This window comes from Lepidochelys olivacea (genome assembly GCF_965140295.1).
Source record: "Lepidochelys olivacea isolate rLepOli2 genome assembly, chromosome: 4".
Classification (NCBI taxonomy): domain Eukaryota; kingdom Metazoa; phylum Chordata; order Testudines; family Cheloniidae; genus Lepidochelys; species Lepidochelys olivacea.
The window spans coordinates 148,563,159-148,590,651 of record NC_140414.1 but is presented as its reverse complement, the minus strand read 5'-3'; the positions used below and the strand labels follow the sequence as shown (position 1 = coordinate 148,590,651).

General features: G+C 58.8%; 1 protein-coding gene across 11 annotated transcripts in view; it reads left to right on the top strand.

Moving 5' to 3' along the window:
* DCTN1 (dynactin subunit 1) overlaps nt 1-27,493 on the top strand; it is a 144,032-nt gene that overhangs the window by 112,142 nt on the left and 4,397 nt on the right. For 8 of the 11 annotated variants that reach the window (XM_084626590.1, XM_084626589.1, XM_084626588.1 and 5 more), the window contains 21 exons: nt 2,403-2,607; nt 5,568-5,646; nt 6,591-6,750; nt 8,791-8,895; nt 9,277-9,468; nt 10,312-10,428; nt 11,293-11,445; nt 12,640-12,800; nt 13,534-13,702; nt 14,681-14,749; nt 15,291-15,353; nt 15,546-15,695; nt 17,145-17,306; nt 17,638-17,769; nt 18,309-18,437; nt 18,847-18,989; nt 19,674-19,840; nt 22,120-22,134; nt 22,814-22,947; nt 23,859-24,048; nt 25,538-25,614. In XM_084626590.1, coding sequence (XP_084482716.1) covers nt 2,403-2,607; nt 5,568-5,646; nt 6,591-6,750; nt 8,791-8,895; nt 9,277-9,468; nt 10,312-10,428; nt 11,293-11,445; nt 12,640-12,800; nt 13,534-13,702; nt 14,681-14,749; nt 15,291-15,353; nt 15,546-15,695; nt 17,145-17,306; nt 17,638-17,769; nt 18,309-18,437; nt 18,847-18,989; nt 19,674-19,840; nt 22,120-22,134; nt 22,814-22,947; nt 23,859-24,048; nt 25,538-25,614 — 2,772 coding nt within the window. The remainder of the gene's footprint in view (nt 1-2,402; nt 2,608-5,567; nt 5,647-6,590; nt 6,751-8,790; nt 8,896-9,276; nt 9,469-10,311; nt 10,429-11,292; nt 11,446-12,639; nt 12,801-13,533; nt 13,703-14,680; nt 14,750-15,290; nt 15,354-15,545; nt 15,696-17,144; nt 17,307-17,637; nt 17,770-18,308; nt 18,438-18,846; nt 18,990-19,673; nt 19,841-22,119; nt 22,135-22,813; nt 22,948-23,858; nt 24,049-25,537; nt 25,615-27,493) is intronic. The other 3 variants (XM_084626583.1, XM_084626585.1, XM_084626584.1) reach the window with 3 other exon arrangements.

Sequence of the window (27,493 nt, the reverse complement as noted above, 5' to 3'; positions counted from 1 at the left end):
GATCCAGGATGCTGGAGCTGTTGGTTACAGGATCGCATTTTAATGTTGTGTTTCCTATATGGCCATGTTCAGATGCATGCACTCAGTGCGCTCCCTCTGGGAGAGGGTTTTCTTCTTCCAGTGCCCCTTCTATCAGACCCTAACCCTGAAAGCAAGGAGAGAGAGGCAGGTCCATTCTTACGATCACACTCCTTTGGCAGAGTTGTTAGTCGTGTAGGTCCCAGGATATTAGAGAGACCAGGTGGGTGAGGTAATAGCTTTTATTGGGCCAACTTCTGTTTTCCAAGCTTGTCTCCCTCACCAACAGAAGTTGGGTCAATAAAATATATTCGCTCACCCACCTTGTATATCACAAGTTTTAGCAGCCAGTGTATTTGGACCTGGCGCTCTGCTCCCTGGACTCCAGGTAGGACCTGATGAGTGAGTTTCCTTTTGGCTTCCAGCCATAGGCGCCAACTCTGTGGGTGCTCTGGGGCTGGAGCACCCACGGGGAAAAAATGATGGGTTCTGAGCACCCACCGGCAGCCCCCCCAACTCCCCCCAGTGCCTCGTGCCCACCGATAGGCCACGCAGATCAGCACCTCTTTCCCCCCCCCACCTGCCACGAACAGCTGTTTCGCGGCAGGCAGGAGGCTGGGAGGGAGCGGGAGGTGCTGATCAGCGGGGCAGAGGTGGGGTGGGATGGGGTCTTGGGGGAAGGGGTGGAGTGGGGGCAGGGCCTGGATCAGAGCCAGGTCTCCTCGGACATCAGCACAGAGCAGCATGAGCACATTTATTCAAAACTAAATCAAACAATAAGAGACTGAATCACATGTGACAAGTCACTTCGCTTAACACATGACTGAAAGGTCCTTGGATACTGCGGTGCTGAGGGCTCTACAAGAACCTTTATAGAACAGAGACTGTGTAGAGAACTTGGAGTGGGTGGATTGCCTGGAAGATGTTTTAATGCTTTGTGTATTGTGACTTGTGGTGTGGTTAGGTGCCTTGCAATAGGCCCTTTTCTAAATAACCTTTCATCACAGCCAGAGCATTATCCGCCAGTGCTCTGCAATGCCTGCTTTCCCAGCCATCTGGCTTGAGGAGGTAAATTGCTATTGTTAGATCTAAGTTCTGCATTGAAAGACATGAACATAAAAGGGAAGCTTAGAACCTAACACAGCAGCCAAACTGCTCAGTACTGTCTGTTGGTGTTATCCAACGGGAATGGACCCACAGCTGTTTGTTTTATTAGTGGGGATGATCCGAGATCACTACTCCATTTTAACAGACTAGGCTAAATGCTGTTACTACAAAGAAACGTATAAAATATGCTTGATGTGTGTCCGTACTGAAAATGCAGCCGTGAGCCGGTGCCATGGCTTGGCGCATTCCGTGAGTTACACAAACAGACCAGCTCATCATCCTTGTGTGTGTTTAACACACCTGCCTTTTGTCAGGTTAACACCTTGGTTAGATTTTAGTGATCCCCAGTTAGGGTCTGGGGAACCTCTCTTAATGAAAACGAAACAGTTGTGTCCTCTGGCATGTAATACTTCATAATGTAACCTGCTGGTACCTCCCATCCTGGTTACCAAAGCAGTCAGGAATTCATCATGCAAAGGTTAAATCTGAGGGCAAGTCTCGACTACAAAATTAAGTCGACCTAAGTTACATGGATATACAACCACCACAGTCATTGAATCGGTTTTACACATCACACTAGGCTCCTCGTGTGAGCCGTGAGAGTCCTTGCCAGGAGCACTTGCACCCTTTTAACTGCCAGTGTGGGGCATTGTGGGATGGTTTCTGAAAGGCAGCAACGGTCGATGTAAGCAGCACACTGTCTGCACTGACTATGTGTCAACCTAACTACATCGCCTTCACCTCCGCAAGAGGTGTAGCACTTGAGTTATTAAGTCAATTGTGGTGACTTACGGCGGCGGGAGAGACAGTTCAGTGTAGACACAGGTCGAAGTAAGCTGCCTTACGTGGCCCTTACTCGAACTCTGTAGGGTAGACCAGGCCTGAGTCCGGCAGCGTTACCGGACCTGCTTCTTTCTTATTGTTCCCAAGTGCGGTGGGAGGAATCCAGGCCACTCAGGCCCTGTGCCACTGGTCCAGGGTGGAGGTGGGAGGGGTTGGAAGTGCAGTTGCTGGGCTGGGGGGGGAAGAGGTGCTGAGGTGGAACAGAAATAAGACCGTTTTCGTGGCAGTGGCCTTTTCCCCTGCTAGCCTGGTAAGCATTTAATAACTGGGATTTGACTGCATGCAGTCCCCCTCCAGGAACGCTGTCACAGCCAGGATTAGCTGAGCCCCACAGCTGGGTAATGGTTCCGGTTAGTGACCGAGTCTGAGGAGCGCCCCAGTCCCATCAGGCTTCCTTCGCAAGGTGTCCTCATCCTGTTTCTGCCTGACTGCAGGAAGCCAAAGATGCATTGGAAGCCAAGGAGCATTACATGGAGGAGATGGCTGATACGGCTGATGCTATCGAGATGGCAACTCTGGACAAGGAGATGGCGGAAGAGCGAGCCGAATCCCTGCAGCAGGAGGTGGATTCTCTGAAAGAGAAGGTGGAATATCTCACAATGGACCTGGAAATCCTGAAACATGAGATAGAAGAGAAAGGTGAGAGGTGTGGGGACCACCCATTGTGAAACGGTCTTGCAGGTGTGTGTGGGGGGGTCCCATCTTAATGTAAACATGGGTTGGGGAGTAAATCTACATGTTGGGGAGATCCCATTGTTGTGATGAGTGCAGCATAAATACCAGGCTACGTTGATACATCCTGCACCTGTTGGTGTCAGTGGGAACCTTGTCATTGAGGAGTTAATTGTCACTGATGAAATAAACAGTAATAAGTCACTAGGACCAGATGGGATTCACCCAAGAGTTTAAAAAAAAAAAAAAGGTGGGGGGGTGTCTCCAGAGGCAATCCCGTCACTTAGAGCCCGGTGAGCCTAACTTCAGTACCGGACAAATTGTTGATTTTCTTCTTTACTAGAGTTTCAACCAGACGCAGAGATGAACATGATTTGTTGGGGAAAAGTCACCATGGTTTTTGTAAAGGGAACTCCTGGCTCTCCAATCTAGTAGAATTCTTTGAGGGGGTCAGCAAACGTGGACAAGGGGGATCCCGTGAATAGTGTACAAGGAATTTCAGAAAGCCTTTGACAAGATCCCTCACAAAAGGCTCTTAAGCAAAGGAGGCAATCATGAGACAAGGGGGAAGGTCCTCTTATGGATCAGTAACTGGTTAAAAGAGAGGAAACAACAGGTAGGAATCGATTGTCAGTTTTCACAGTGGAGAGAGGTAAATAGGTGGGACTCCACAAGGATCTGTGCTGGGACCAAGGTCATACAACGTATTCGTAAGTGAGCTGGCGAAAGGGGTGAACAGGTGGCAAAGTCTGCAGATGATTCAAGATAACTGAATACAGTTAAGTCCCGAGTTGGCTGCGAGGAGCCACAAAGGGGTCTCACACAACTGGGTGACTGGCAACAAACTGGCAGATGAAATTCCATGTTGATACATGCAAAGTAATGCACATTGGAAAACATCCCAACTATCCATTGAAAACGGTGGGGTTTAAATGAGCTGTTACCACTCAAGCAAGGGATCTTGGAGTCCTCGTGGATAGGTCTGTGGATACATCTGCTCCATGTGCAGCGGCACAGAATGTTAGGAGCCATTTGGGAAAGGGTAGATAATGGACAGAATGCCACGACGTAAATCCTTGGGGCACCCACATCTGGAGCACTGCCTGCAGTTCTAGTTGCCCCACCTCCAAAAGGTATATTGGAAATGGAAGAAGTACAGAAAAGGGCAACAAAAATTATGAGGGGTCTGGGACAGCTTCCATATTAGCAGAGATTAAAAAAACTGGGACTGTTCGTCTTAGAAAAGACACGACTAAAGGTGGATCTGCTCGAGGTCTGTAAAATCCTGACTGGTGTGGAGTGTTGTTTACCTCTTCACATTACACAAGAAGCAGGGGTCACCCAATTAAATTACTAGGCAGCAGGTTTAACACAAACAAAAGGAAGTATTTCTTCACACAACGCATGGTCAACCTGTGGAACTCCTTGCCAGAGGATGTTGTGAAGGCCAAGACTATAACGGTTCAAAAAAGAACTAGATAAGTTCCTGGAGGATGGTCCATCAGTGGCTATTAGCCAAGATGGTCAAGGAGGCAACCCCGTGCTCTGGGTGTCCCTAAACCTCTTTGACTGCCAGAAGCTGGAATGGGCACCGGGATGAATCACTTGATGATTCCCTGTTCTGTTCATTCCCTCTGGGGCACTGGGCATTGGCCACTGTCAGAAGACAGGATACTGGGCTACGTGGACCTTTGGTCTGATCCAGTCTGGCCATTCTGATGTTAGGATTTGCCCTTGTGGGATTGCTGTGATAACTCCTTAGACATCCAGCTAAATGCTTTCAGTCTTTTGCATGCAGTCCGATTACTTGGCTTCGCAGCGCTGGCCAGTAGGAAGTGGTAGGACCCTTATTCACAGACGGGTCAGTAGGAAGCAGCGTCAGCAACTCGCCATGTCCCATTATCTCTGAGTTTGCGTAGGAGTCTGGCTGCCGGGATACAGGCCTCTGACTAGGGAACCTAGGGGCTAAGGTTAAAACAGCCATTTCAGCTCTCATTGCCCCTTGCCCAGACAGGGGATGCTTGCTCCTGGGAGCTGTTTGTGCTGTAGTGCACAGGGTCTGCTCATTTTGCTGATTTCAGACCAGCTGCTCAGCTCCTCTATGGACAGGACATTGAAACCAAAACTCAGGACAAGCTCACATATTTTGTCCTTGTTTTGATTCCCTAATGGGCTTTCTAGCCAAGGCAGACTTTAAAAATACACAGACAAGGAAGTGAGCAGCCATTGAATATCGACTGCATGAGCCGCGTTCCATGCCAGAGGGCCTGCAGAATGGTCATCTGAGAGCCCCAGGACTCTGCTCAGCTGGACAGAATCTGCATCTGCCAAAGGAGCAGTAGATTGAGGAGACAGCAGATGGATGCACTGAGGGGGGCTGCAATGGGGGGACTGGGGAAGATGGACAGATTGAAGGGGATTGGGATCTTCGGTGGGGCGGATGGAGGAGGAGAATGGCGGGGGGCGGTGGCTACTGGGATCACATTGGCTGTCACGCTAGCTACAGCCAGGTAAGTACATAGACCCCGAGGGTTAGAAAGGACCACAAGCACCATCTAATCTAACCCCTAGAGTACAGCTCTGCTTCAGGCACCTCCGGCCTGACCTGCAGCGCCAGCAGTTCTAGCCAGGCAGCCCCCTGAGCTGAGATTGCAGATTGTGCCGTGCCATGCAGTAGTTCTTAGTTTGAGTCCCTGGCCACTAATCGACTTACCTGAGCTTGCCATCCTTGTATCACTTGTGCCATATGCTAGATTCGAGGGCCGCTCTGCTGAGGAGGCAATAGGCTGGTGGGTTAACCCCCTGTGCGTTATCCTCCCCACTCCCAGGTTTAAAACCTTAGTTGCTTTTAAGAGAACTGCCTCTGGATAACAGCTGATTTTCCTGAGCATGCTGGGTATCGTCTCTCTGCTTCTCCCTTTCTCCAGGCTCGGATGGGGCTGCATCCAGCTACCAGGTCAAACAGCTAGAAGAGCAAAACGCGAGGCTCAAGGAAGCTCTTGTCAGGTATAACGCTCCCTCCCTATTAAATCTCCTCCTCCGTGATCTCACCTCTGCAGATCTTCACTGCAAGCTCCATTCCCTGCCACCTGGCAACAAAACCTGCCTCAACGCAGTGAGCCATGGACCTCTGTTCTCGAGCCAGGGTCCCACACAGATACACCCCTCCAAATGCCCCTCAGTTCCTTTCTAACTCTGGGCACATCTTTTAAACCTCAGAGAAGTAGGAAGTGGGGTAGGTCACTGTGGGTCTGCTGAGGTTATACATGCAGAGAACGTGAGAAGCAACCACTCTGCTTTCCTCTGATACTCTCGCTATGAGCACGCTACTTAAATACTGTAGCTGGTTGATAATGTGTGTGTTTGCTGTGGTGACCAGATTGGGATGACTTCCGGCAGTGTCCTGCACACCTGCTGGTCAGGTGTCTACTGAACTGCTTTGCATTGTGAAATGGATGTTGCATCTCTCTGTAGTGTCCTAGGAGAAAGCCTCCTCTGCGTGGTTCCACCAATGTACCTGTTATGGTCTTCTTTGACTAGCCTCTTCAGGTCACAGCCCGAGAGTCTGATCTGCTGTGTTCCCATGAAGAGTTAAGTTGCAAGCCATATCCAGGGGCTGAAACATCTCTGTTCTGAGTGAATGTGCACTGATGGCTGCAAAGCTGTCCTGTTTGAGAGTCCCATTACCACGGAATGGAAATCTGAACCTGCTTGGAGTAAATGAGTTCCCTCTGCACTCAGCATGGCTGCCCTAGTATCTCAGCAATGGGACTGCACGCTGTCCTGTATGGGATGGTCACTGCTAGTGAAAGGACAGGAATAGCCCAGCTGACTCGGAACGGCTGCAAACACCTGAGGAAGGCTGTGATGGCAAGGACAGGGAATGGCTGCTGTGATCACAGTCCCTGGGTCCCTTCCCGTTTGCTCTGAGTGTGTTTGCTCTGTTTCAGGATGCGGGATCTGTCTGCATCAGAGAAGCAGGAGCATGTGAAGCTTCAGAAACACATGGAGAAGAAGAATTCAGAGCTGGAGAGCTTGCGTCAACAGAAGGAAAAGCTGCAGGAGGAGGTGAAGCAGGCAGAGAGAACCATTGATGAGTTGAAAGAGCAGGTGAGTCAGCCCAAAAGCACTTTTGGGTTTCGAAGAGGGTCAGGAAACTACTGCCAGGCAAATTGGTGTCTCCTGTGAACTGTTGGGTGTGGGGCTCTTGCTTATAAACCACACACTTCGAGCAGCACTCTTTGCTGCTGCAACATCCCAGGGGGCGTCCCGGGGGTCCTTCTGTGGAGTCTGCCCTCCCTCCTCCAGCACTGGAGCTGTGCCGCACTCCGAGTTCATGCTTGGTTGCAGGCTGGCTTCCTTAAATGTAAGAGACGCTTGGCACCTGGTGTCTTAGAAACCTTTCCAGAGGAGGTTCTAACTGATGTCTCCTTACCTCTGGAATTCGGAGCCACCTAAACATGTTTGTCTTAGTGCGGCGCGGTCAGGAGGACGGGCGAGTCACAGCCAGGCAGGGGGTTCTAGTGACGTTGTGGGGCCCCCTGGGCAAGGTTCCTTATTACGGACTTCCTAGAGGCAGACATCGAATGTCTGCTGTGGAAGAAGCAGGCCACACAGTACGGGAGCTCTAGCATGATCCTGGCTCGGTAGGAGAGCGGTAATTATCACTGGCACCACTTGATAATATGCAAAGGGAGAGAAATAATGAATCCTGTTTGTTCAGATGTAAAGAGAGTGAGCTCCCATTCTGCCTCTGATAAATCTGACCCATAACCTTGTCCGGGGCTTCGGTGCAGAGCACAGAGGGCTTTGGAAAAGTTGGGCTCAGGTCTGGCAAAGCAGTAGAAGACAGATTTCTTTGAGGTATTTTAAACTGACTGGAGGTTGCATAAAAGTACATTAGGCACTCGTGTCCCTGGTTCTGTGGCCACAGTGGCTGTGAGAATTGAAGCCAGGTGTCTCTTCCCATCTCCTCACCCTGCTGGAACATAGTGTTCCTCTAGAGCAGTGGTGGGCAACCTGCGGCCCACGGGCCACATGCAGCCCGTCAGGGTAATCCACTGGTGCGCCACAAGACAGTTGACTGTCTGCAGGCACAGCCGCCCGCAGCTCCCAGTGGCCGCGGTTCACCGTTCTCGGCCAATGGGAGCTGCGGGAAGCAGCGCGGGCCACCGGGACTGGGTGACTGGACAATAAAATGGCAGATGAAATTAAATGTTGATAAATGCAAAGTAATGTACATTGGAAAACATAATCCCAACTACACATACATAGTGATGGGGTCTAAATGAGATGTTACCAGTCAAGAAAGAGATCTTGGGGTCACTGGATAGTTCTCTGAAAACATCCGCTCAATGTGCGGCAGCAGTCAAAAAAGCGAACAATGTTAGGAGTGATTAGGAAAGGCATAGATAATAAGACAGAATATATCAGCCATGGTATGCCCACATCATGAATACTGCATGCAGTTCTGGTCGCCCCATCTCAAAAAAGCTATTTTGGAATTAGAAATAGTACAGAGAAGGGCAACCAAAATGCTGAGGGGTATGAAACGGCTTCCATACAAGGAGAAATTAGAAAGGCTGGGACTGTTCAGCTTGGAAAAGAGACAACAGAGGGAGGGGATAGGACAGAGGTCTATAAAATCATGAATGTGGACAGGGACGTGTTATTTACCCCTTCACATAACACAAGAACCAGGGGTCACCCAATGAATTGAATAGGCAGCGGGTTTAAAGCAAATAAAAGGAAGTATTTCTTCACACAACGCACAGTCAACCTGTGGAACTCCTTGCCAGAGGATCTTGTGAAGGCCAAAAGTATAACTGGGTTCGAAAAAGTAGATAAGTTAATGGAGGACAGGTTCATCAATGGCTATTAGCCAAGCTGGTCAGGGACACAGCCCAATGCTCCAGGTGTGTCTACACCTCTGACTGCTGGAAGCTGGGAATGGTCGATGGGATGGATCACTCGATAATGACCCTGTTCTGTTCACTCCCTCTGAAGCGACTGGCCACTGTGGGAAGATAGGACACTGGGTTAGATGAACCATAGGGTTGACCTAGGATGGTTGATCTTATGTTCTTATGCAGGGGCGTAGGAATGTGGGAGTCCAGGTCAGGGTCAAGCTTTTGAGCCCTGTGTCCGCAGGTGGATGCTGCGCTGGGTGCTGAAGAGATGGTGGAGACTCTGACGGAGAGAAACCTGGACTTGGAGGAGAAGGTCCGGGAGCTGCGCGAGACCGTCGGTGACCTGGTAAGCTGCCCAGCAGATGGAGCTCTCTGTCGGGGGTCAGAGAGGAGCGAGACAGAGCCCACGCGTGTTCCTTTGTCTGTGTGAGGGCTGCAGCCAGGCTGGCCAAAGGATGGGGCGCAGCAGTGGGAGAGGTGCGCTGGGTGGGCTGTTCCCCTGACACGGCAGAGCCGTGCTGGATGCTGCCTAAGCAGGGATGCTGGAAGGGCTCAGGCGAGGCTCAATGAAGTCACCAGGGTTGGCTGATCTCCCAAGCTCTTGCTGGGCACGATCACTGTGGCTGATCTCCTGGTCAGCCCCGAAGCTGTGCCCCTTCCCTCCTCTGAAAGCCCCATGCTCCTGTGGTCTGGCAGGCCGAGCTGTGTAGCCCCTTCTTCCTGCTAGGAAGCCATGAACGAGATGAATGACGAGCTGCAGGAGAACGCCAGGGAGACGGAGCTGGAGCTTCGCGAGCAGCTGGACATGGCAGCGGCACGGGTCCGTGAGGCGGAGAAGCGCGTGGAGGCTGCCCAGGAGACGGTGGCAGATTACCAGCAGACCATCAAGAAATACAGGGAGCTGACCGCACACCTGCAGGTAAAGTCCTTGAGCACCACCTGCCACTGCGGCCTGGTGGGGCCAGGGGAGGGGCTGCACCCCATGCTTCTGGGAGGAGCTGGCTGAACTGCTCAGCACCCATCAGAGCAGCAGCTGCTTCGGGGAAGGGCTTTAGTGACAAGGAGGCAGAGCCCTCAGCAGGCAAGAGCACTGCAGAGGAGAGGGGACGGGACCAACCCTGCAGGGGCTGCTGCTGGCCCTGCAAACGCAGCCGGAACCAGCTGCTGCTACCCTAGGAGTTGAGCTCCTGATTTAGACGAGAACATCCAGCTAAGCCAGAGCAACCTGAATACTAGTTTACTCTGAGGGAAACTTCCTCTGATTGCTTGTGTTTCTGCTGCCTCCTGGCCATCCGTCTGCTCCGCAGTGGGGAAGCGCAGACTGGGAGCTGCTGGAAGCAGTGGGCTAACGTGCTCCCAAATGTGGGTGTTGCGTTGTGTCCCGGGGGCTGCAGGTATGAAAGAGAAGCCCCAAGTGTGCAGGTGGAGGGGATTCCCTAAGGATTCCTGGGGGCGCTGGCAGCAGGCAAGTGAGACCATCATGGAAATGCGGGTGGGGAGACAGATCTAGTTCTCCTCCCCGCCCTGCGTGATTGTTCTTCTGGGACCTGAGCAGTCTGCCCTGTGTCCCCTTGGGAACTGGTGCTAGGCCCAGCGCTGGGGAGACTCCTCAGCTGAGTGCACCCAGATATTCAACTCCCCTTCCTCTTCCTTGATTGCCCCGTTATCCTCTCGTCCTGGCCTGTCCCCCTGCGGGTATTCGGGGGCGAGGAGATGGCAGTTCTGTTGTACTGCTAATTCTCCCCTCTCCTCCTGCAATCAGGATGTGAACCGAGAGCTCATGAACCAGCAAGAAGCTTCTGTTGAGAGACAACAGCAGCCTCCGCCAGAGATGTTCGACTTCAAGATTAAATTTGCAGAGACTAAGGCCCATGCGAAGGTATGGAGAACAGCTGGGCGTGTCGGTGTGTAGGACCCAGGTGTGTGTGTTCCCATGGGCAGTGCTCCAGGTGCAGGTGAGAGTGTACAGCATAGCTTCCTGTGCTTGGCAGCTTTCCAAGGCTGCCGTGTTGTTCTGAGGATGCCAGAGGCCTCCCCAAGGGCTGCGCCGCTAGTGAGTGAGAGCACCAAAGAGTCTGCAAAATGGCGTAACTGCTGAGAACCGCTCCTCTTCCACATCGACGCCGCGGCCAGCAGTGTGGGCGAGTGGCTAGCAGACCCCTGGCAGACAGGGACACCTGTGCGCTCTGCGTGGCAGTGGAGCTCTTAGCTACTTGGCAGGAGTGCTGGAAGGGCGAGTGTTGCGGAGGGAGATACTGGGCATTAACGTGTGGGGGTGGGGAAGGGGTGTTACGAGTACCTTTGTTCTGAGAGACGTCGGCCCAAACTGTAACGGTTTTCGCACAGCAGCAAGTGCTTGAAAATGGGGTTTTGTCTGCTGAACTCTGACGTGAACTTGCGCTGGCTGGAAGGAATGGTAACAAGGGTACAGCCAGGATGACTGACGTTTGCCCTCCCCAGGACAGGGACCCTGCCCTTCGGGGCCTGCTCTGGACCATGAGCACCAAGGCAGTGTAGCTAATAGACAGTGAGAAGGAATCTCCTTCCCTCCAGCAGCCGTGGGAATGTGGCTCTGGGACAGGGGCGGGAATGTGGCTCGGACTCTAACCTACTGCACAGACTGGCAGGTCTGCGCCCACCGCGGAATGCCAGCGAGCAGGCTGGAGGCCTGGGGAGACGGCCTCACATGGCTCCTGGTCCTTTCTTCCAGGCTCCGTTTGATTTTTCCTTTTGTCTCCTTCAGGCCATTGAGATGGAGCTGCGCCAGATGGAGGTGCAGCAGGCCAACCGGCACGTCTCCCTCCTCACCTCCTTCATGCCTGACAGCTTCCTGCGCCATGGAGGGGACCACGACTGCATCCTGGTGCTGCTGCTCATCCCCCGGCTCATCTGCAAGGTAGCAAAGGACACCCCCCCGCCTGCACCAGGCACCTCCGCCTTTGACACGTTTAGGGCAGGGAGCGGCAGAGGAAGAAAGTGAGCGGCTTGTTTTCATCCCACTTCATCTTATTTCTGTGCTGCGAGCTGAGGGGCTCAGGGCTACTCCATTGGCCCCCGGGTGGTGCTGTGTGGCAGAGCTAGGCCCTCCCTCCCGCAGGACTTCAGTGAGCCCCTCTAGCCCACCCGAGCAGCACTGCTGGGCTCTGAAGGGCATCTCATCTGGGCGTCGTCTGCCAGAAGGAAGGGGGCTGGGGGCCTGTGATGGGTTGCTCTACTCAGTGCTGGATGGCGCCGCCTCCTGGTGGTTCTGGGGATTAGCTCTGTCTGCCAAGGCTGACAGCCCTTCCAGCAGGTACATGCCCTCAGTATCTCCTCTGCAGCTTCTCTCGCTCTCTCTCACTCAGGAGCAGCATCCTCTTCCCTTTCCAGCGGGAGGGCATCAAGGTTCCCCGCTCACCTGCAGTCTCAAGCAGGTGCCTTCACTGCCTTCCAGTGCCACTCCCGCAGTGGCTGGCAGGGGAGCCCAGGGGCTCAGGGACCTCCACACAGCAGCCAAGGTCCATTTCCTGCACCTTGCTGAGCCGCTTTCATACCTCCTGGCCCTCCCCACTCCTCTGGGTTTGCTGGCCTCTCAACTCCCTCCGCCCAGGGAGTAATGTCAGGCAACTCGTCTCTGCAGCCCCGCTGCTCCCTGCCTGTCTCTAGCAGGAGAGTGTCTCTCCGATGAGCTGCCTCCAGCCTCAAGCTCCCCTGTTTGCAGCCTAACCAGCTGATTGGGCCCACTGGCCTAATTCAGCTCCTGCAGGCCTAGTGTGAGGCGCACACCCCATCACCGGGATGAAAAGGTGGGAGGCTGCAAGCGGGAGGGTATGGAGGGCAGGCTGCAGGGGAGTGAAGCTGATGGAAACACAAGAAAACCCCTTGAATCGGATAAAATGGCAGCAGTGACTGTGACTGAAGCTGCATAAGCTGGTGCCTGCCCAGGTCTGTCCATGGCACTGAGTGAAATGCCCGACAGCTGGTGCTGGAGAGCCTGTCCCAGCAAGTACAGCTCCTTGGCAGGGATGCTGGGCAGCGGGGAGCAGAAGGGGGGATGTGTCGCCGTGTTGGGTAGCCCGGGGCTGAGACTGCTCTGTCTCTTCTGGAACAGGCCGAGCTGATCAGCAAACAGGCCCAGGAGAAGTTCGAGCTGAATGAAACCTGTGCTGAGCGCACAGGCCTGCGGGGTGCCCCAGGGGAGCAGCTGAGCTTTGCTGCGGGGCTGGTGTATTCGCTGAGCCTCCTGCAAGCGACGCTGCACAAATACGAACAGTGAGTACCCCAGGTGCCCTGCACCGTGCACCCAGCCTTTGGATCTCCGGCGCTCTGCGAGGAGAGCACCTGGGGTGCCCCGTTCCTGTAGAGGGTGGGGAACCCGTCACACGTCCAGAATGGCTGAGAGCCAGGGAGGCACTTCGTCCTGAACACAGCGGCCGAGGGAGGGGTGTGGTGGGCTCTGGTCTCCAGGAAGGCGTTCCCAGAGGTCTGATGGGATTGTGAGCAGCCACTTAGAAGCACTGAGTGCTGCAGCCTGGGCTCAGACGTTCACGTTACTGCTGCCGAGGCCAGACGGAGAATCCTTCCACCGGCAGCTCCCCAGGCGCGCCACTGAAACGCAGAGAAACCTCCCCAGCGCCCCCGCAGGGGCTGCTCCCCACCCAACGGCACTGGGTCCATGCTCAAAGCCCGACAGCGAGCCCAGAGGTTGGAATAGACTTTCGCTTGCGGGGTCCCTTCCCCGGAGCCCCGTGCGTCTAGTGCTGCTGCTGGTCCCAGTCACCAGAAGTGCCCTCCCTCTTTTGGGTTGTGCTGGGGGCCTGGGCTTAGGACGGATGCTGAGCACTGGCAGCTCCCATTAGCTGTGACGAGCTGCGGCCGTTCAGCGCCTCTGACAGTCAGGCCCAAGTGGGGGCGTCCAGAACTAGAGCCCCGTGCGTTTGCAGGGCCCCTGCAGAGACCAGACACTTTTCCCAGACTAGCTGATGGTATTTGCTCCTCGCGCCAGGGCCCTGAGTAAGTGCAGCGTTGAGGTCTACAAGAAGGTGGGGCTGCTCTACCCCGAGATGAGCGTCCATGAGCGCTCGCTGGACTTCCTGATTCAGCTGCTGCACAAGGACCAGCTGGATGAGACGGTCAACGTGGAGCCGCTCACCAAAGCTATCAAGTACTACCAGGTAGGCGGTGCAGTCTGTGCCGCAGGCAGGTGCCGGCTCCGTGCCCCTCTAGCGCTCCGGGCACTGGCCCCAGGGCAGGTGCAAGGCAATCTGAGCTGCGCAGGATGGGAGCAGTGAAGTGGGGTTGAGGTTTGCCGAGCCCCATCTGGCATTGCTGCTTTCAGGGAACCCTCCCAGGCTGCAGGCTAAGTAGCTAGCTTCCCGTCACCACCTTTCCTTCTTTCCCCTCTGCCTCCTGAACACTGAGATCTGGTTCCCCTGCTGGCCCATGACGAGATCTCCTGTTCTCCAGTGCTCTGAATTCCTTCCCTAGAGAAGGGAGATGCCTAGCCATTCCTGTGCCGGCATCCCTTATCTGGGTGTCCTAGGACGCTGGCTGCAGAAGCCATCACCGCTGTCCCCAGGGCCATGTCCCCACGTCAGAGACTGAAATAGACCTGCCAGAACTTTCCATAATCCCTCTAGGCTTGGCAGGAATCCCAGCCTTGCCAGGCCCCCTGTCCAAGCACAGAGGAGAATACTGGAGCAGGAGAATCTCAGCTCAATCCATGGGATCAGGCCCCGTTCCCAAGGGGGTATCTGATTGATTGTCCACTCCAGGTATCCCAGAGAGCCCCTCAGCATGTGCTACTGCAGCCAGTCTGCTGTCCTCCACCCCCTAGCCCAGCACACTTCCCTCTCCCCAAACATATGAAGCCAGGTGCAGGAGTTGGGGACGGCGTGTGGCTCTGCTGGATTAACTCCAGTCTGGTTCCTATCGCCGTTACCAAAGGGCAAACCTCTGAGCATGCTTCTGCATCGGTGTTATTGTCTGCGGCACATCCAGCTGCCCGCAGGCCGAGTGCAGATGGGGCAGGCCCACGTTCGCTCCCCAGCGCCAGCCTGACCAGCCGTTCTCTGCTAGGAAACGGGTTGTAGGCACGTGGCTCTGCGTGGGCTGTGCCAGGGGTGCTAACGCCTCTCTCCGTCTCCTTCCAGCACCTGTACAGCATCCACCTGGTGGAGCAAGCCGAAGACTGCACCATGCAGCTGGCGGACCACATTAAGGTGGAGTAGTGGCTGTGCGGCCCCTGGGGAAGGATTCACTGCACGGGCAGGCTGACCGGCAAGGTGGAGCTGCAGCCCGGAAGAGCTGCAGCTGCCTCCCTAATGAGAGCTTTGGAACACGTCCTCGTTCCCTGCTAGCGTGGGCTTGCCAGCTGCCCGCTTCTCCCCCCGAGTCCCACTTCTCCCCCACCAGTGGGCGTGCGGGGGGAAGGGTGAGGACACAGCTGTTGTGGGATGGGTCCTGCCAATGGGCTGGTGAGTAAAGAGCAGGGAAGAGGAGTTGAGAACACACGGCGCTGAGCCCGGTACCTGCAGAGGAGCAGTCGGCGTTGTCCGGCCTCCCTTCAGAGAGCACCTGTGTCCTGGTGCCTCACAACATAACACCCCGAGAGCAAAGCAGCCCAGACTCCTGGGCAGCCAGAATCTCCGAGCTCTGGCAGCCTGTAATCCCAGAGAGCTCAGCCCCGCTCTGTTCCCAGGCAAGGTCGTCTCGCTTAGTCTGCTTTGCCCTGTACTAACGGCGCTTGTGCTTGTCCCACAGTTCACCCAGAGTGCCTTGGACTGCATGGGCGTGGAAGTGGGTCGATTGCGGTCCTTCCTGCAGGTGAGCAGGTGACTTCCTGCCACCCTTCTTCCCCTCTGCATTCGGGGCCAGCACCGCGGCTGGCGCATGGTGGCGTTGCTCCGTTGAAGCCAGTGGCTACGCCACCGTGAGCCAGCTGATGCTCTGGCCCTCGGCATCTCAGGTGTTGAGCTTTTTCTCCCTCTCCCTTCCTCCCTTCCATGCGCCCGGCAGACGGGGCAGGAGGCGTCCGACCTCGCCATCCTCCTCAAGGGCCTGGAGACCTCCTGCAGCGACATCCGCCAGTTCTGCAAGAAGATTAGACGCCGCATGCCCGGAACAGACGCACCTGGGATACCTGCAGCACTTGGCTTCGGACAGCAGGTGGGGCTAGCCAGGGCCGAACAGCCCCAAGGGGAAGTTCCTGTAGGACGGGGCAGCCGAATGCTGCCCCGCCAGGGCTGCACCGGCAGCTTGCCAGGAGCCACAGGGGCACCGCAGATGGCCATGAACTGCTGAACATTGCAGCCACCCTCCTGCTGGGTGGTGCAGCCTGCAGAGGATACACATGCCAGCAGGCAGTGCTGCACTGGGGTGAGGGGAAGGAGGCTGCTCAGAGGGAGGCAGCTGCAGGCTGGAGGGGGAGGATCGTTTGGGTTCTGGTGAAGGGGAGGCTCCCACTTTAATCAGCTCCATTATAGTCCTGCACACTAGATGCCATTTTCTCTCCCTCCCTCACCTCATCTCACCCGGCCCCCTCCATGGGACTCTCTCCCCCTGCCCCGTGACGGGTTTTTAGTACTAGTCTGGTGCTAAGGATGCTGTCGCCTGCCTGGCCTGAATGCTCCCTTGGGGAGAGCAGAGGCAGAGTGTGCCGTGGGGGAGAGCTGGTGCAATCCGTGCATTGTGGGCGAGCCAGCGTGTGCCTTTGTTTGCCTGGCTGGGACTGCTGGCGTTCGCTGCTGCGGGTCTCTTCTGCCTTTCGGGTTGTGTTACACGTGTACCTGGGCCCTGCATAAAAACATGGCCGTGCAGTGACTTGCCCCGGCCCTTTTCCTGAATGGGCTGGGACGCGTGACCGATCAGAGCAGCGCTAGAGAGAACAGCTAGCGGGGAATGGATTGGGAGTGGGAGGAGCTGGCTGAGGTGGGAGTGGGACACAGACACTGCAGTCACCTTGCGGGCAGAGTCCTTGCTTTGAGAGGAGGAACGCATGGCCAGGAGGCACACGGCCTAGTGAGTAGAGCGTAAGACCAAGCTAGGAGAGCCCTGGCTGCTTCTTCCTGACTGAGCCACGGCCTTGAGCTGCCATCTGTAATGTGGTCTGGGTAACAGAACTTCCCTGGGTAAATGGGGGGCGAGGGATAGCTCAGTGGTGTGAGCCTTGGCCTGCTAAACCCAGGGTTGTGAGTTCAATCCTTGAGGGGGCCATTTAGGGATCTGGGGCAAAAATTGGGGATTGGTCCTGCTTTGAGCAGGGGGTTGGACTAGGTGACCTCCTGAGGTCCCTTCCAACCCCGATATTCGATGATTCTATGAAAGGAACCTGAGCCCACGTGGCCCGTGTCACAGCAGGGACTGCACACAGCCCGGGGAAGCCGCGCCAGCAGGAAGGACTGAGGGAACCAGTAGGGCAAGTGCAGAGAGCAGGAACCTTGGGCTCAGGTGGTGACAAGAATCCCCCGCCCTGTTCACTTCCTGGGCTGTCCTTCCTTCCTGCTGCCCAGGATCTTCTCCCTAACGATGCTCCCAAAGACGTTAACTGAACGGCCCTCCGCGGTCTCTTACCGTTGGGGTGAGTCCCGTAATCGCCCTCTGTCTGCCTGACCCCAGGTGTCGGACACGCTGCTGGACTGCCGCAAGCACCTGACCTGGGTGGTGGCGGTGCTGCAGGAGGTGGCTGCCGCAGGGGCCCAGATGATCGCCCCGCTGACGGAGAACGAAGGGCTCCTGGCCGTCAAGCTGGAAGATCTGGCCTTCAAAGCAAGCGAGCAGGTGGGAACCCTGTTCTCAGCTTCCCTAAGCCCTCTGCCCATGGGGAACAGCTTGAATACCTGTTGGCCTCAGAGCAGCTTGTATCTCACTCCGGCCCCATGGTGACTTTGGGATGAGCCTGAGTGGAGTGACAGCTCGTTAACGCTGAAGCGTAGGGACCTGCCACTCACCTACCCCCTCGGTCTGCAGCCTCCTCGTGGCCACAGGGGCTGACTGCACCACAAGGCCGGTGATCAGCGGTGTGGAGCGAGTGCAGGAAGCCTTGCTGGCAGTGGGGCCCTAGCAAAGGGCACCTTGAAACGGGGTAATTCTCTCTCTCCATCCTCTGCAGATCTACGGCAGCCAGGGCATCAACCCCTACGACTGCCTGCGCCAGTCCTGTAACGTCCTCATTGCAACCATGAACAAGATGGCCACTGCTATGCAGGAGGGAGAGTATGACGCCGACCGGCCACAGACCAAGGTGGGGCGCGGCTGGGGGGCACCTTCGGGCTGGGCCAGGGCCACTGAACTGAGCTGTCACTTCCTCCAGGGGAGGCCCTGATTTCCTGTGGATGGCGGGAGGAGATGGAAAGCCCACCCTGATCTCCGGCAGGCCGTGTGCTGACACGGATGGTCACGCTGCAGCGTGCACAGCAGATGCCGATGGGCACAGCCCCTCGTAGCTGGGTTTAATGGGGGTGTTCTGGGCAGAGCGGGCTCTCTCCTTTGATGCTGTTCGCAGGGTGAGGGGCCAGCACCTTGCATCAGAAGCCCACCCTGCTGTCTGTGCAGCTCGGCAGATGCTTACAAACCAGTAGGTGTGTCTTAGCTCCATCACCTTCCCGGCCAGCAAGACCAGCCCTCCCTGGATTGTCAGGGACTTGGGGAGCCGGGCAGTTGCCTGTCGTGCAGATTTGGGGGGCATTCCCTCAGCAGCGTCCTGCCCGGTTTTCACCATGAGCAAGCACTGGAATCCATCAGCTGGCGATATTCGACCAACCCCCTCCCTTGTCCCTGCAGCCCCCTCCTCCTGTCAATCTGAGGGCAGCCGCGCTCCGGGCCGAGATCACAGATGCCGAGGGCCTGGGACTGAAGCTGGAAGACAGAGAGACTGTCATCAAAGAGCTGAAGAAATCGCTCAAAATCAAGGTGAGCTTATCCGTGGTCTGTTCCCTAATCTGCCTTTCCTGTTGGCCGGTGCGGAACCCTGCAGCCTTGGGGAGTGCACTTCACCTGGGCAGTAGGCCGCTGCCTGCCTGGGTTGCTCCCACTTCCTGTAGAGCTGCCTGGGGCCTGTTAGCCCTTTGGATCGGTTTCCCCGGGGGAGACGCAAGCCTCCCTTGTAGCAGTGGCCTGTGGCATCAACCATAAGGGACGCGCCAGTCCTCCCCCCAGGTAGCTGGTTGGTGTTCGCCTGACCTGATCCCCGGAGCCAGTCAGGACATGGTGGCGTGTGCTGGCTATTGGCTGCAACTGGGGGCGGGCGCTCCAGGGCACCGGAACATGCTGTCCACCCTCAGGGGCCTGGAGCACTTCGCTTTCTCCCCTGCTGCTCCAGGGCGAGGAGCTGAGTGAAGCAAGTGTGCGCCTCAGTCTCTTGGAGAAGAAGCTTGACAGCTCGTCTAAGGACGCGGATGACCGGGTGGAGAAGATCCAAACCAAGCTGGACGAGACCCAGGCTCTGCTCAAAAAGAAGGAGAAGTGAGTGGGTTTCCCAGCCTCCTGGGGGATTCGGGATGGTCTAGGCCAGGGGAGAGCACCTGCTAAGGGAGGAGCCTGGGCAGAAGGGGTAGCAGTGTTAGCAGCTTGCCATGGTTTCCAGGGCCGTTCTGGAGCTCGGGGGTGGCTAGGCACAGCCGTTACCCTGGGGCGGCTAGTGGCTGATGTGAGGCAGGTTTGGGCAGGGCAGAGAGGTTGCACCTCCGAATAGGCTGCATTCTGGCTGCTTTGTGTGTGGTGCAGGACGTTTGTATTTCGCACCATTGCCAGACCCAGGTAACAGCGTAGCTGTGTCCGGACGACGGGTGCTGGAGCGCCGTGAACTCCCAGGGAGACAGCAGTGGGTCAGCCTGATAGAGCTAGAACCAGGAGAAAGCAAAAGGAATGAAGGGCTGATTGTCCGGCAACGCTTCCTGCATGTGAGATCGTCTCCTGCAGACCAGACCAGCCTCCCAGGGAAATGGGTGGAGGCCGCCCTCTCTTGAGTGAGAAGCCCTGAGCTGGCTGGGGAGCGTATGGTTGGGGGAGGGTGCTGGAAGTTACCAAACCTGATGAGATCCTGCAAAGCCTGCTGGGTGGAGGCTGTGAACTCTGCCAGCTGAGCTGTGTCTCGTCCCCAGGGGAACGTCTCTCACTGGGCTGGTGGCTTGCTCTCTCCCCCTGCAGGGAGTTTGAGGAGACCATGGATGCTCTTCAGGCTGACATTGACCAGCTGGAGTCGGAAAAGATGGAACTAAAGCAGCGCTTGAACAACCAGTCCAAGCGCACCATCGAGGGGCTGCGTGGGTCCCCTGCGTCTGGAATCGCGTCCATCGTCTCGGGCATTGCAGGAGGTGCGTGATCCGCCCATGCCCCCGCCCTAGCATCTGGGGGCTGCCTCAGCCTTGCTGCCCAGAGGCTGGAAAGGAAACCCGGGGAAAAGGCCCAGGGGATGGGGAGTGGAACCCTGAGGGAACTCAGTCTGCCGCACTGTGTCCCTACAAGAGGCAGAGCAGTGTTGGGTGGACGGGTCCTGGTGTGAGCCCCGTGAAATGAGCTCTAGACCTGAGGAAGGGAAGGGGCAGGGGCCTTGCAGCTCACTCGGTTCTGGGAGCACCAGGCTGCCACCTCAGACATCTGGAGGCAGTCGTGCACGTGGTGGCTCAGCTGGCCCGCAGGCTGGAAGGCCCCGAACTAGATGGCCAGGCATCAGTGGATGAGCCGAGTGATGTGTGATGGCCCGGCACTGCCTCCCTGCACCCTGACCTCTCTGCCTCCCTGCACTTGCCCCCTAGCTCCTGGGTCACTGCAAGGGCAGCCAGCCAAGGGAATACCTCTCCAGCGGGCTGCAGCTGCCTAGGGGGAGGGAACGCTGCAGGGCTCTGGGCCATGTGGGTACGACGATTGGCTGGTGATTTCAGAGCCAGTCCGTGGTATTCTGACCTGCACCCCAGTGAGCAGACAGCTGGAGAGGAAAGGCCTCTGGCAGGCTGCTGGAATTCCCTCTGCTCCGCCACACAATCGCTGCCTCCTTCCCCTTTGCACCCACGGCTGGGGTGGCAGCTTCCCGCTGTGGATGCCCAAGAGCCTCACCCAGCCCCTTGTTCTGTCTCTCGGCGCTATCCCAGCAGCGCCCCGTGTAGGAGCACAGGCCTGGCTTGCGTCCAGCCTCCGTTGCTCCCGAGGGAGGCTGCGGTTCCCCGTGGTCTCCTTCCCTGCCGGCAGAGGAGCACAGCAGCTGCACTCACTTCCTCCTGGCTAGGGCCCTCTCCAGCCGTGGCAGGAGGCGGGGTTAGCTGGGCCCTCCGCGCACATGGCCGGAGTTCTCCACGCAGCGTGAGCTGCAGGGGGCAGGCTGCCCAGGCTGAGTGCAGGAGTGCGGCAGGGCCTAGCAAGGGCCCTTAAAGGGCCTGTTCCCTGCAGGCTCTAGCTGGGGTCTGAGCCATGGGATTCCCAGGGCACCATTGTTCTCAGCTGCCTGCGTTTCACAACAGTGGCCCAGACCTGAGGCTCCTGGGACTGTCCAGCAGCAGGTGCTCCTTGGAGCCCAGAGGTGATTGGTTAGTGGGTCTGAACTGATCCCGCTGGCGTTTATACGGAGGGGTAATGTCCAGTGCTGACGCCTTCAGCTGTGTGCTAGCATGGATGTGGAGCATGCTACTGGCCCCTGGTGCCCTCCTGGCCCGCCGCCCTCGGGGTGATGGTCAGCAACGTGCCTCTGGCTGGTGGGTTGCTGGCGGTAGCTGGTCTGATCCCTGGATTGTAGCCTGTTTCCTTCCCGAGCTGCAGTGAGTGTTGGTCTGTGCTGCGTGTCGGTGAGAGTGGGAAAGGTGGTGATGCCGCACTGCACAGGTACCGCTTGGCTGTGCGCGTTGCAGCAGGAGCCCTTGTCGTCTTCAGAACGCTGCCCCATCCCCGCTGGTCGGCGCTTGCCGCACGGCGGCCAGGGACGGGGGTCCCCGGTTTGCAGCAGGGCAGCCGTGGTACAGGACAGCAAAGGGACTTTTCCAAGGCCCCAGAGTGAGTCAGTGGCAGAGCTGGGAAAGGAGCGTCCTGTGTCCCACTTCCTTGCGCTCAAGGCTCTGTTCTCTTGAATTGCTGGCGCTCTGGCATTTTTCCTTCTCTGCCTGTGGTTCACACAGCCGTCTGGCTGCCTCGTGCTCTCTGCAGGCCGATCCGGAGCGTGCTGAGCCCAGTGGAGGCGGTGGGAGGTGTCAGCAGGTCTCAGGATCCATCCCAAGATGCAGCTGCTCTGGGAATGGCATCTTGGTCTGCGGGTTTGTCCTGCCAGATTTGCTCCAGTGATGAACTGTGTTGTTTTGGAAACTTCCTGCTCTGCTGACTCAGGCGGGCTCTCCGGTCCTGCGCCCCCGTGCGGGTTCTGCAGCAGGCAGTGCGGGAGCCAGGATGGAATCCAGCTCCTTCTCCAAGGCTGTGTGGCCCCGTGAGGGCTCCTGGAGTAAGAGGCAGCAGACTGGGTGTGAATGTGCGTAGGGAGCAGATCTGCAGGGCAAGACGGTGCCCTTTTTACAATGGCTTCTCTGGCCAGAGCTGCATTCGAGCCTTGCTCCTCAGCTTTTAATTCTGCTTCTTCTTGTCTCTCCTGTGCTTTCCTCCCCTCTCGGCACTACAGAGGAACAGCAGAGAGGTACAGTATCCTGCTCCAGCCTGCCAGCTCTCCTAGCCTCTAGGCCCCAGGAGGGCAGGCCCAGTGCATGTGAGAAGGGGGTTCTGAGGCTTTGGGAATCCGACGTGCATCCTACTCCGGTGCTGTTCTAACTGCAAGGAAGCCACGTGGCAGCTCACCCAGTGACCGAGAGGGGCAGGAACCAGCTGGGGAACAGAGGGGAGATGGATCCACAAAGGTGCCCAGAGCTGGTTCCGCCGGGGCAATGCAGGGCTGCATCCCCATTCCAGCTCAGTGCCAGGCTGTCCTGGGAATGGGCCGGAGCAGCCTCTGCTGCAGAGACAAGAGGCAGTTCTGCAGGCGTGGGATCCTGGCCTGGGGCGTGTGGCCCCTGAGGGGTGTTGTCAGGGTGCTGGGCCCCTTTGCTTGCTAGGTATTTGCATGGGTTTGACCCCAGGGCCCTGCCACAGGGCTCTCCAGCTCCAGCTGCGTGACTGTGATGGCTCTGTGCCCCAGCGAGGGGCGTATGGATGGGTCGTTGCTCCTTGGCACGGACACATTCATCTCTTCCTTCCCATCTCAGCCTGACCCCTGCATGCACAGACCACGTCGGCTGCAGCAAACCCGCCTGGATGCTCGGACCCCCGCTGGCCAGCTCCTTAGTCTCCTTTGACCATTGATGTTCTCTCCCCGTTTGCAGGTGTCGGCGCTGGCCAGGTGATGGTGGGTGGCTCAGGGCCTGTCCAGGTGAAGGACTCGCCTCTTCTCCTCCAACAGATCGATGCCATGCGGCTGGCCATTGAGCACCTCAAAACTGAGAACAACCGGCTCAAGGTGAGGGCCTCTCTGTGTGGGCATCTCTTGGGGTTTGCACCACTGGGCCCTCCAGGCATTCATCTGGCCAGGCCTGGGCTGCACACGCCCCGACTGGCTACGGGAATCACCCCATTGCTCTCCAGCCGGTCCCTCCCGGGGGGAAGCAGAAAAGGGCAGTATGCCTGGTCAGAGGAAGGGGATTCCAGACGGATTGGAGCTGGGATACTTTAGTCTGGAGCTATGGTGAGAATCTAGAGGAGACTGGCTGACCAGAATCCTGTTTATAGGAGCAAAGGGCCATCGATGGAATGCAAAGGAAATGTGCCGTTAACCTGTGGACCTCCCTGCTGTAGGGCATTACTGAAGCAAATAGCTAACATCAGACCCCTCTGCTCTACGAGGGGCATTTGCAGACCCACTCGCAAGGATAAAATGCCAGGGGCTCCCATGCCTCAGGCTGCTGTTCCTTATCCTTCCCCTCCTCCGCACCACCAGCTTCCAGGGTACAGTGCTGGGCATTGGGGGAGGGATCCCTCCTTCCTCTGTGCCATTCAGCACGGAAGCGACACCAGGCCAGCAGTCCCCCGCTCCAGGGCCCTGGGCTCTGTTCTGGGAGGCCAGCTCCTGTTCTCCTTTGCTTGAATTGCTGGTGTGTGGAACGGAGAGCAGGTTCTCAGGGTGTGAGTCTGGGTCCCTGCTCCCCTGGGCTCATGCAGTTTGCACTGGGGTGAGTGGCAGGGGGGTCTTGACGCCCCCAGACGAGGGGAACTGCACGGCTCGGCTGGTGGCTGGGTATCCCTGGGAAGGAGCTCTGGCTTCCTGTTTGCCTGGTTCTCCTGTGGCTGGCCCAGGGGCGAGGTGCCGATTGGAGAATGGGCCAGGCCCGGGGCGGAGCTGTGGGTTACACTCTCGTGTTGCTTCGTGCTCAGGGAGCCCAGATGAAGACGGAGCTGGCAGCGCTCCCCCCTCTGCACATCCCAAAGCTCTCGCTCCCCGAAGATCGGCAGGGAGAGGAGGTGGCCTCCGGCACGCTGTACAGGAAGACGAGCCAGCTGCTGCAGACCCTCTACCAGATGAGTGCCAATGCCAAGGTGGTGGACGTCACACGCAGGAGCTCGGGTATGTCCTGCCCACACAACTCCTTGGCGCAGGTGCCCCGGGGAGGCAGGTCAGCGGAGTCAGCTGGGACCCAAGGGGGCAGCTCGGCCCAGGCCTGCTAGCGAACTTACCGGAGGTAACCGCGTCAGCGCCAGGGCTGAGCCAGCAGAGGCCGGATGGGCCCTTCTCAGACGGGTTGTGGGCAGGGCCCGCGGGCATGCTCTTCTCTCGGCCCATGCCCAGGGCAGAACTGTGGGTTCGGAGGTCACGCTAACCAGCCAGGGACTTCTGTCCTCTCCTGGAGGTGGCTGCTGTCTCTGGGGTGTAGCCCAGGCTGTCCCATTGTGGTATTTACAAAGCCCCTCTCTGGTCGTGCTGTGGTCCGTAACCCCCATGCCTCGCTGTGTCCGACGGCTCCCCGAGGGGAGGCAGCGCTGGGGAGCGGGCGAAGCAGACGCTGAACGTCCAGGGGAGCAGGCTGGAGATTTGTGCTTGTTACTTTAGCCCCTGTAAAGGTTTTATTTGCTCTGGAGATGACTGGTGCTGCGTGGCAGCAGCTGCCCACTCGGGCCCCTCGCTGTGGTGTATCTGCGCTCAGTATCCAGGGGACAGAACTCTGAGACCCCGCGGTCGGGAGCCGGACGCGCGAGGAATTCAGGGCCCCCAGAACCTGCCGGGGGTGCTTGGCCACCAAAGTGCCCTGTGCACCTAGTGGGGGGCTGGCCATTTCCTGCCTCCCCTTGCGAAAGGTGTCCCCCAAGTGAATCCTCCCAGTGAGTTTTGGGCGCCCCCGGCCTCCCCTGTGCTCACTGGCAGTGTATGCCCTGTGGGCAGAGCCAGGTACCACGCCTGAGGGGTGGGGTGTTCTCCTCACCAGTTTTCCTTCTGAAGGGCCCAGAACGGCCTCATGAACACCCCCGAGACCCTGCTCAGCCCCCGCCCGCCCCGCTGTTCAATGGGCAGCGTTGGTTTATGTGGCAGGAGCTCAGCTCCCCGTGGGCTGAAGGACCAGACCACGCTGTCACCCTTGCCTAGGGATCTGGGAGCTGTGTGAGAGGGTCCTGCTGACCCCCAGGGCTGCCCATTGCACACACTGGGCTGTTCATTTGCGCTCAGGCCTCTCCTATGCTGGCCCCTCCTGGAGGACGGGGGAACAGGGGCTTAGTCTCCCTATTCCTCCTGCTTTCAATGGGCCTCTGGGACGGGAACTTCCCTGCAGTGTCGTGTTTCTCATTCGATAACCTGGATCCAGGATTCTTCAGTGCTGTCCCATCTCAGCTGAACAGCTGCTGTGCCCCAGTCAGAGGTGGCTGCATATCAGTGCTGGGTGATGGGATTCCTGGCTGTACAGCTTGTAGGGTGCTTGGGGCTGATGCTCCTAGCCAAGGTCACTGTCAGACCCCGGCTCGGGGCAGTTCCTCCCCCTTGCCCAGCTGGGACTCGGCACCCTCTCTCCGGGGAAGTCACGCTCCTGCAGGGAACTCCCCTTACCAGGTCTCTTCTCCCCCAGCAGGAAGCCCGGCCGCTCAGCTGCTGGAGCAGACAGCCCGCCTGAAATCCCTGAGCGGCACCATCGACAAGCTGAAGGTAAATGCAGCAGCTGCCCGTGATCCATCAGTGTCTCTGCAAACGCCCCACAGCCCCATCTGGCGCCGAGGCCGCGAGCGGGCAGCAGGGCCCGGACAGGCCACAAGCCGGGAGCGGCCAGTGCTCCAGGAGAGCAAGGCACAGCTGAGAGTCTGCCATGGGTTGGTGGCGCTCGTATGCATCTCCCTCATTGCACTGCCGGTGCCCCTCACTCCCGACCCGCAGCCCCCGCTAGCCCAGCCTTGGGCTCCCCCCAGCCCTGCCGGTGCCCCTCACTCCCGACCCGCAGCCCCCGCTAGCCCAGCCTTGGGCTCCCCCCAGCCCTGCCGGTGCCCCTCACTCCCGACCCGCAGCCCCCGCTACCCCAGCCCTGCCGGTGCCCCTCACTCCCGACCCGCAGGCCCCGCTAACCCGGCCCTGGGCTCCCCCCAGCCCTGCCGGTGTCCCTCACTCCCGACCCGCAGCCCCCGCTAGCCCGGCCCTGCCGGTGTCCCTCACTCCCGACCCGCAGCCCCCGCTAGCCCGGCCCTGCCGGTGCCCCTCACTCCCGACCCGCAGCCCCCGCTAGCCCGGCCCTGGGCTCCCCCCCCAGCCCTGCCGGTGCCCCTCACTCCCGACCCGCAGCCCCCGCTAACCCGGCCCTGGGCTCCCCCCCAGCCCTGCCGGTGCCCCTCATTCCCGACCCGCAGCCCCCGCTAACCCGGCCCTGGGCTCCCCCCCAGCCCTGCCGGTGCCCCTCACTCCCGACCCGCAGCCCCCGCTAGCCCGGCCCCGGGCTCCCCCCAGCCCTGCCGGTGCCCCTCACTCCCGACCCGCAGCCCCCGCTAGCCCGGCCCCGGGCTCCCCCACAGCTCTGCCGGTGCCCCTTGCTCCCGACCCGCAGCCCCCGCTAGCCCGGCCCTGGGCTCCCCCCCCAGCCCTGCCGGTGCCCCTCACTCCCGACCCACAGCCCCCGCTAGCCCAGCCCTGCCGGTGTCCCTCACTCCCGACCCGCAGCCCCCGCTAGCCCGGCCCTGGGCTCCCCCCCAGCCCTGCCGGTGCCCCTCACTCCCGACCCGCAGCCCCCGCTAGCCCGGCCCTGGGCTCCCCCCCAGCCCTGCCGGTGCCCCTCACTCCCGACCCGCAGCCCCCGCTAGCCCAGCCCTGGGCTCCCCCCCAGCTCTGCCCGTGCCCCTCACTCCCGACCCGCAGCCCCCGCTAGCCCGGCCCTGGGCTCCCCTCAGCCCTGCCAGTGCCCCTCACTCCCGACCCGCAGCCCCCGCTAGCCCGGCCCTGGGCTCCCCCCAGCCCTGCCGGTGCCCCTCACTCCCGACCCGCAGCCCCCGCTAACCCGGCCCTGGGCTCCCCCCACAGCCCTGCCGGTGCCCCTCACTCCTGACCCGCAGGCCCCGCTAACCCGGCCCTGGGCTCCCCCCCAGCCCTGCCGGTGTCCCTCACTCCCGACCCGCAGCCCCCGCTAGCCCGGCCCTGCCGGTGTCCCTCACTCCCGACCCACAGCCCCCGCTAGCCCAGCCCTGCCGGTGTCCCTCACTCCCGACCCGCAGCCCCCGCTAGCCCGGCCCTGGGCTCCCCCCCAGCCCTGCCGGTGCCCCTCACTCCCGACCCGCAGCCCCCGCTAGCCCGGCCCTGGGCTCCCCCCCAGCCCTGCCGGTGCCCCTCACTCCCGACCCGCAGCCCCCGCTAGCCCGGCCCTGGGCTCCCCCCCAGCCCTGCCGGTGCCCCTCACTCCCGACCCGCAGCCCCCTCTAGCCCGGCCCTGGGCTCCCCCCCAGCTCTGCCCGTGCCCCTCACTCCCGGCCCTGGGCTCCCCTCAGCCCTGCCAGTGCCCCTCACTCCCGACCCGCAGCCCCCGCTAGCCCGGCCCTGGGCTCCCCCCAGC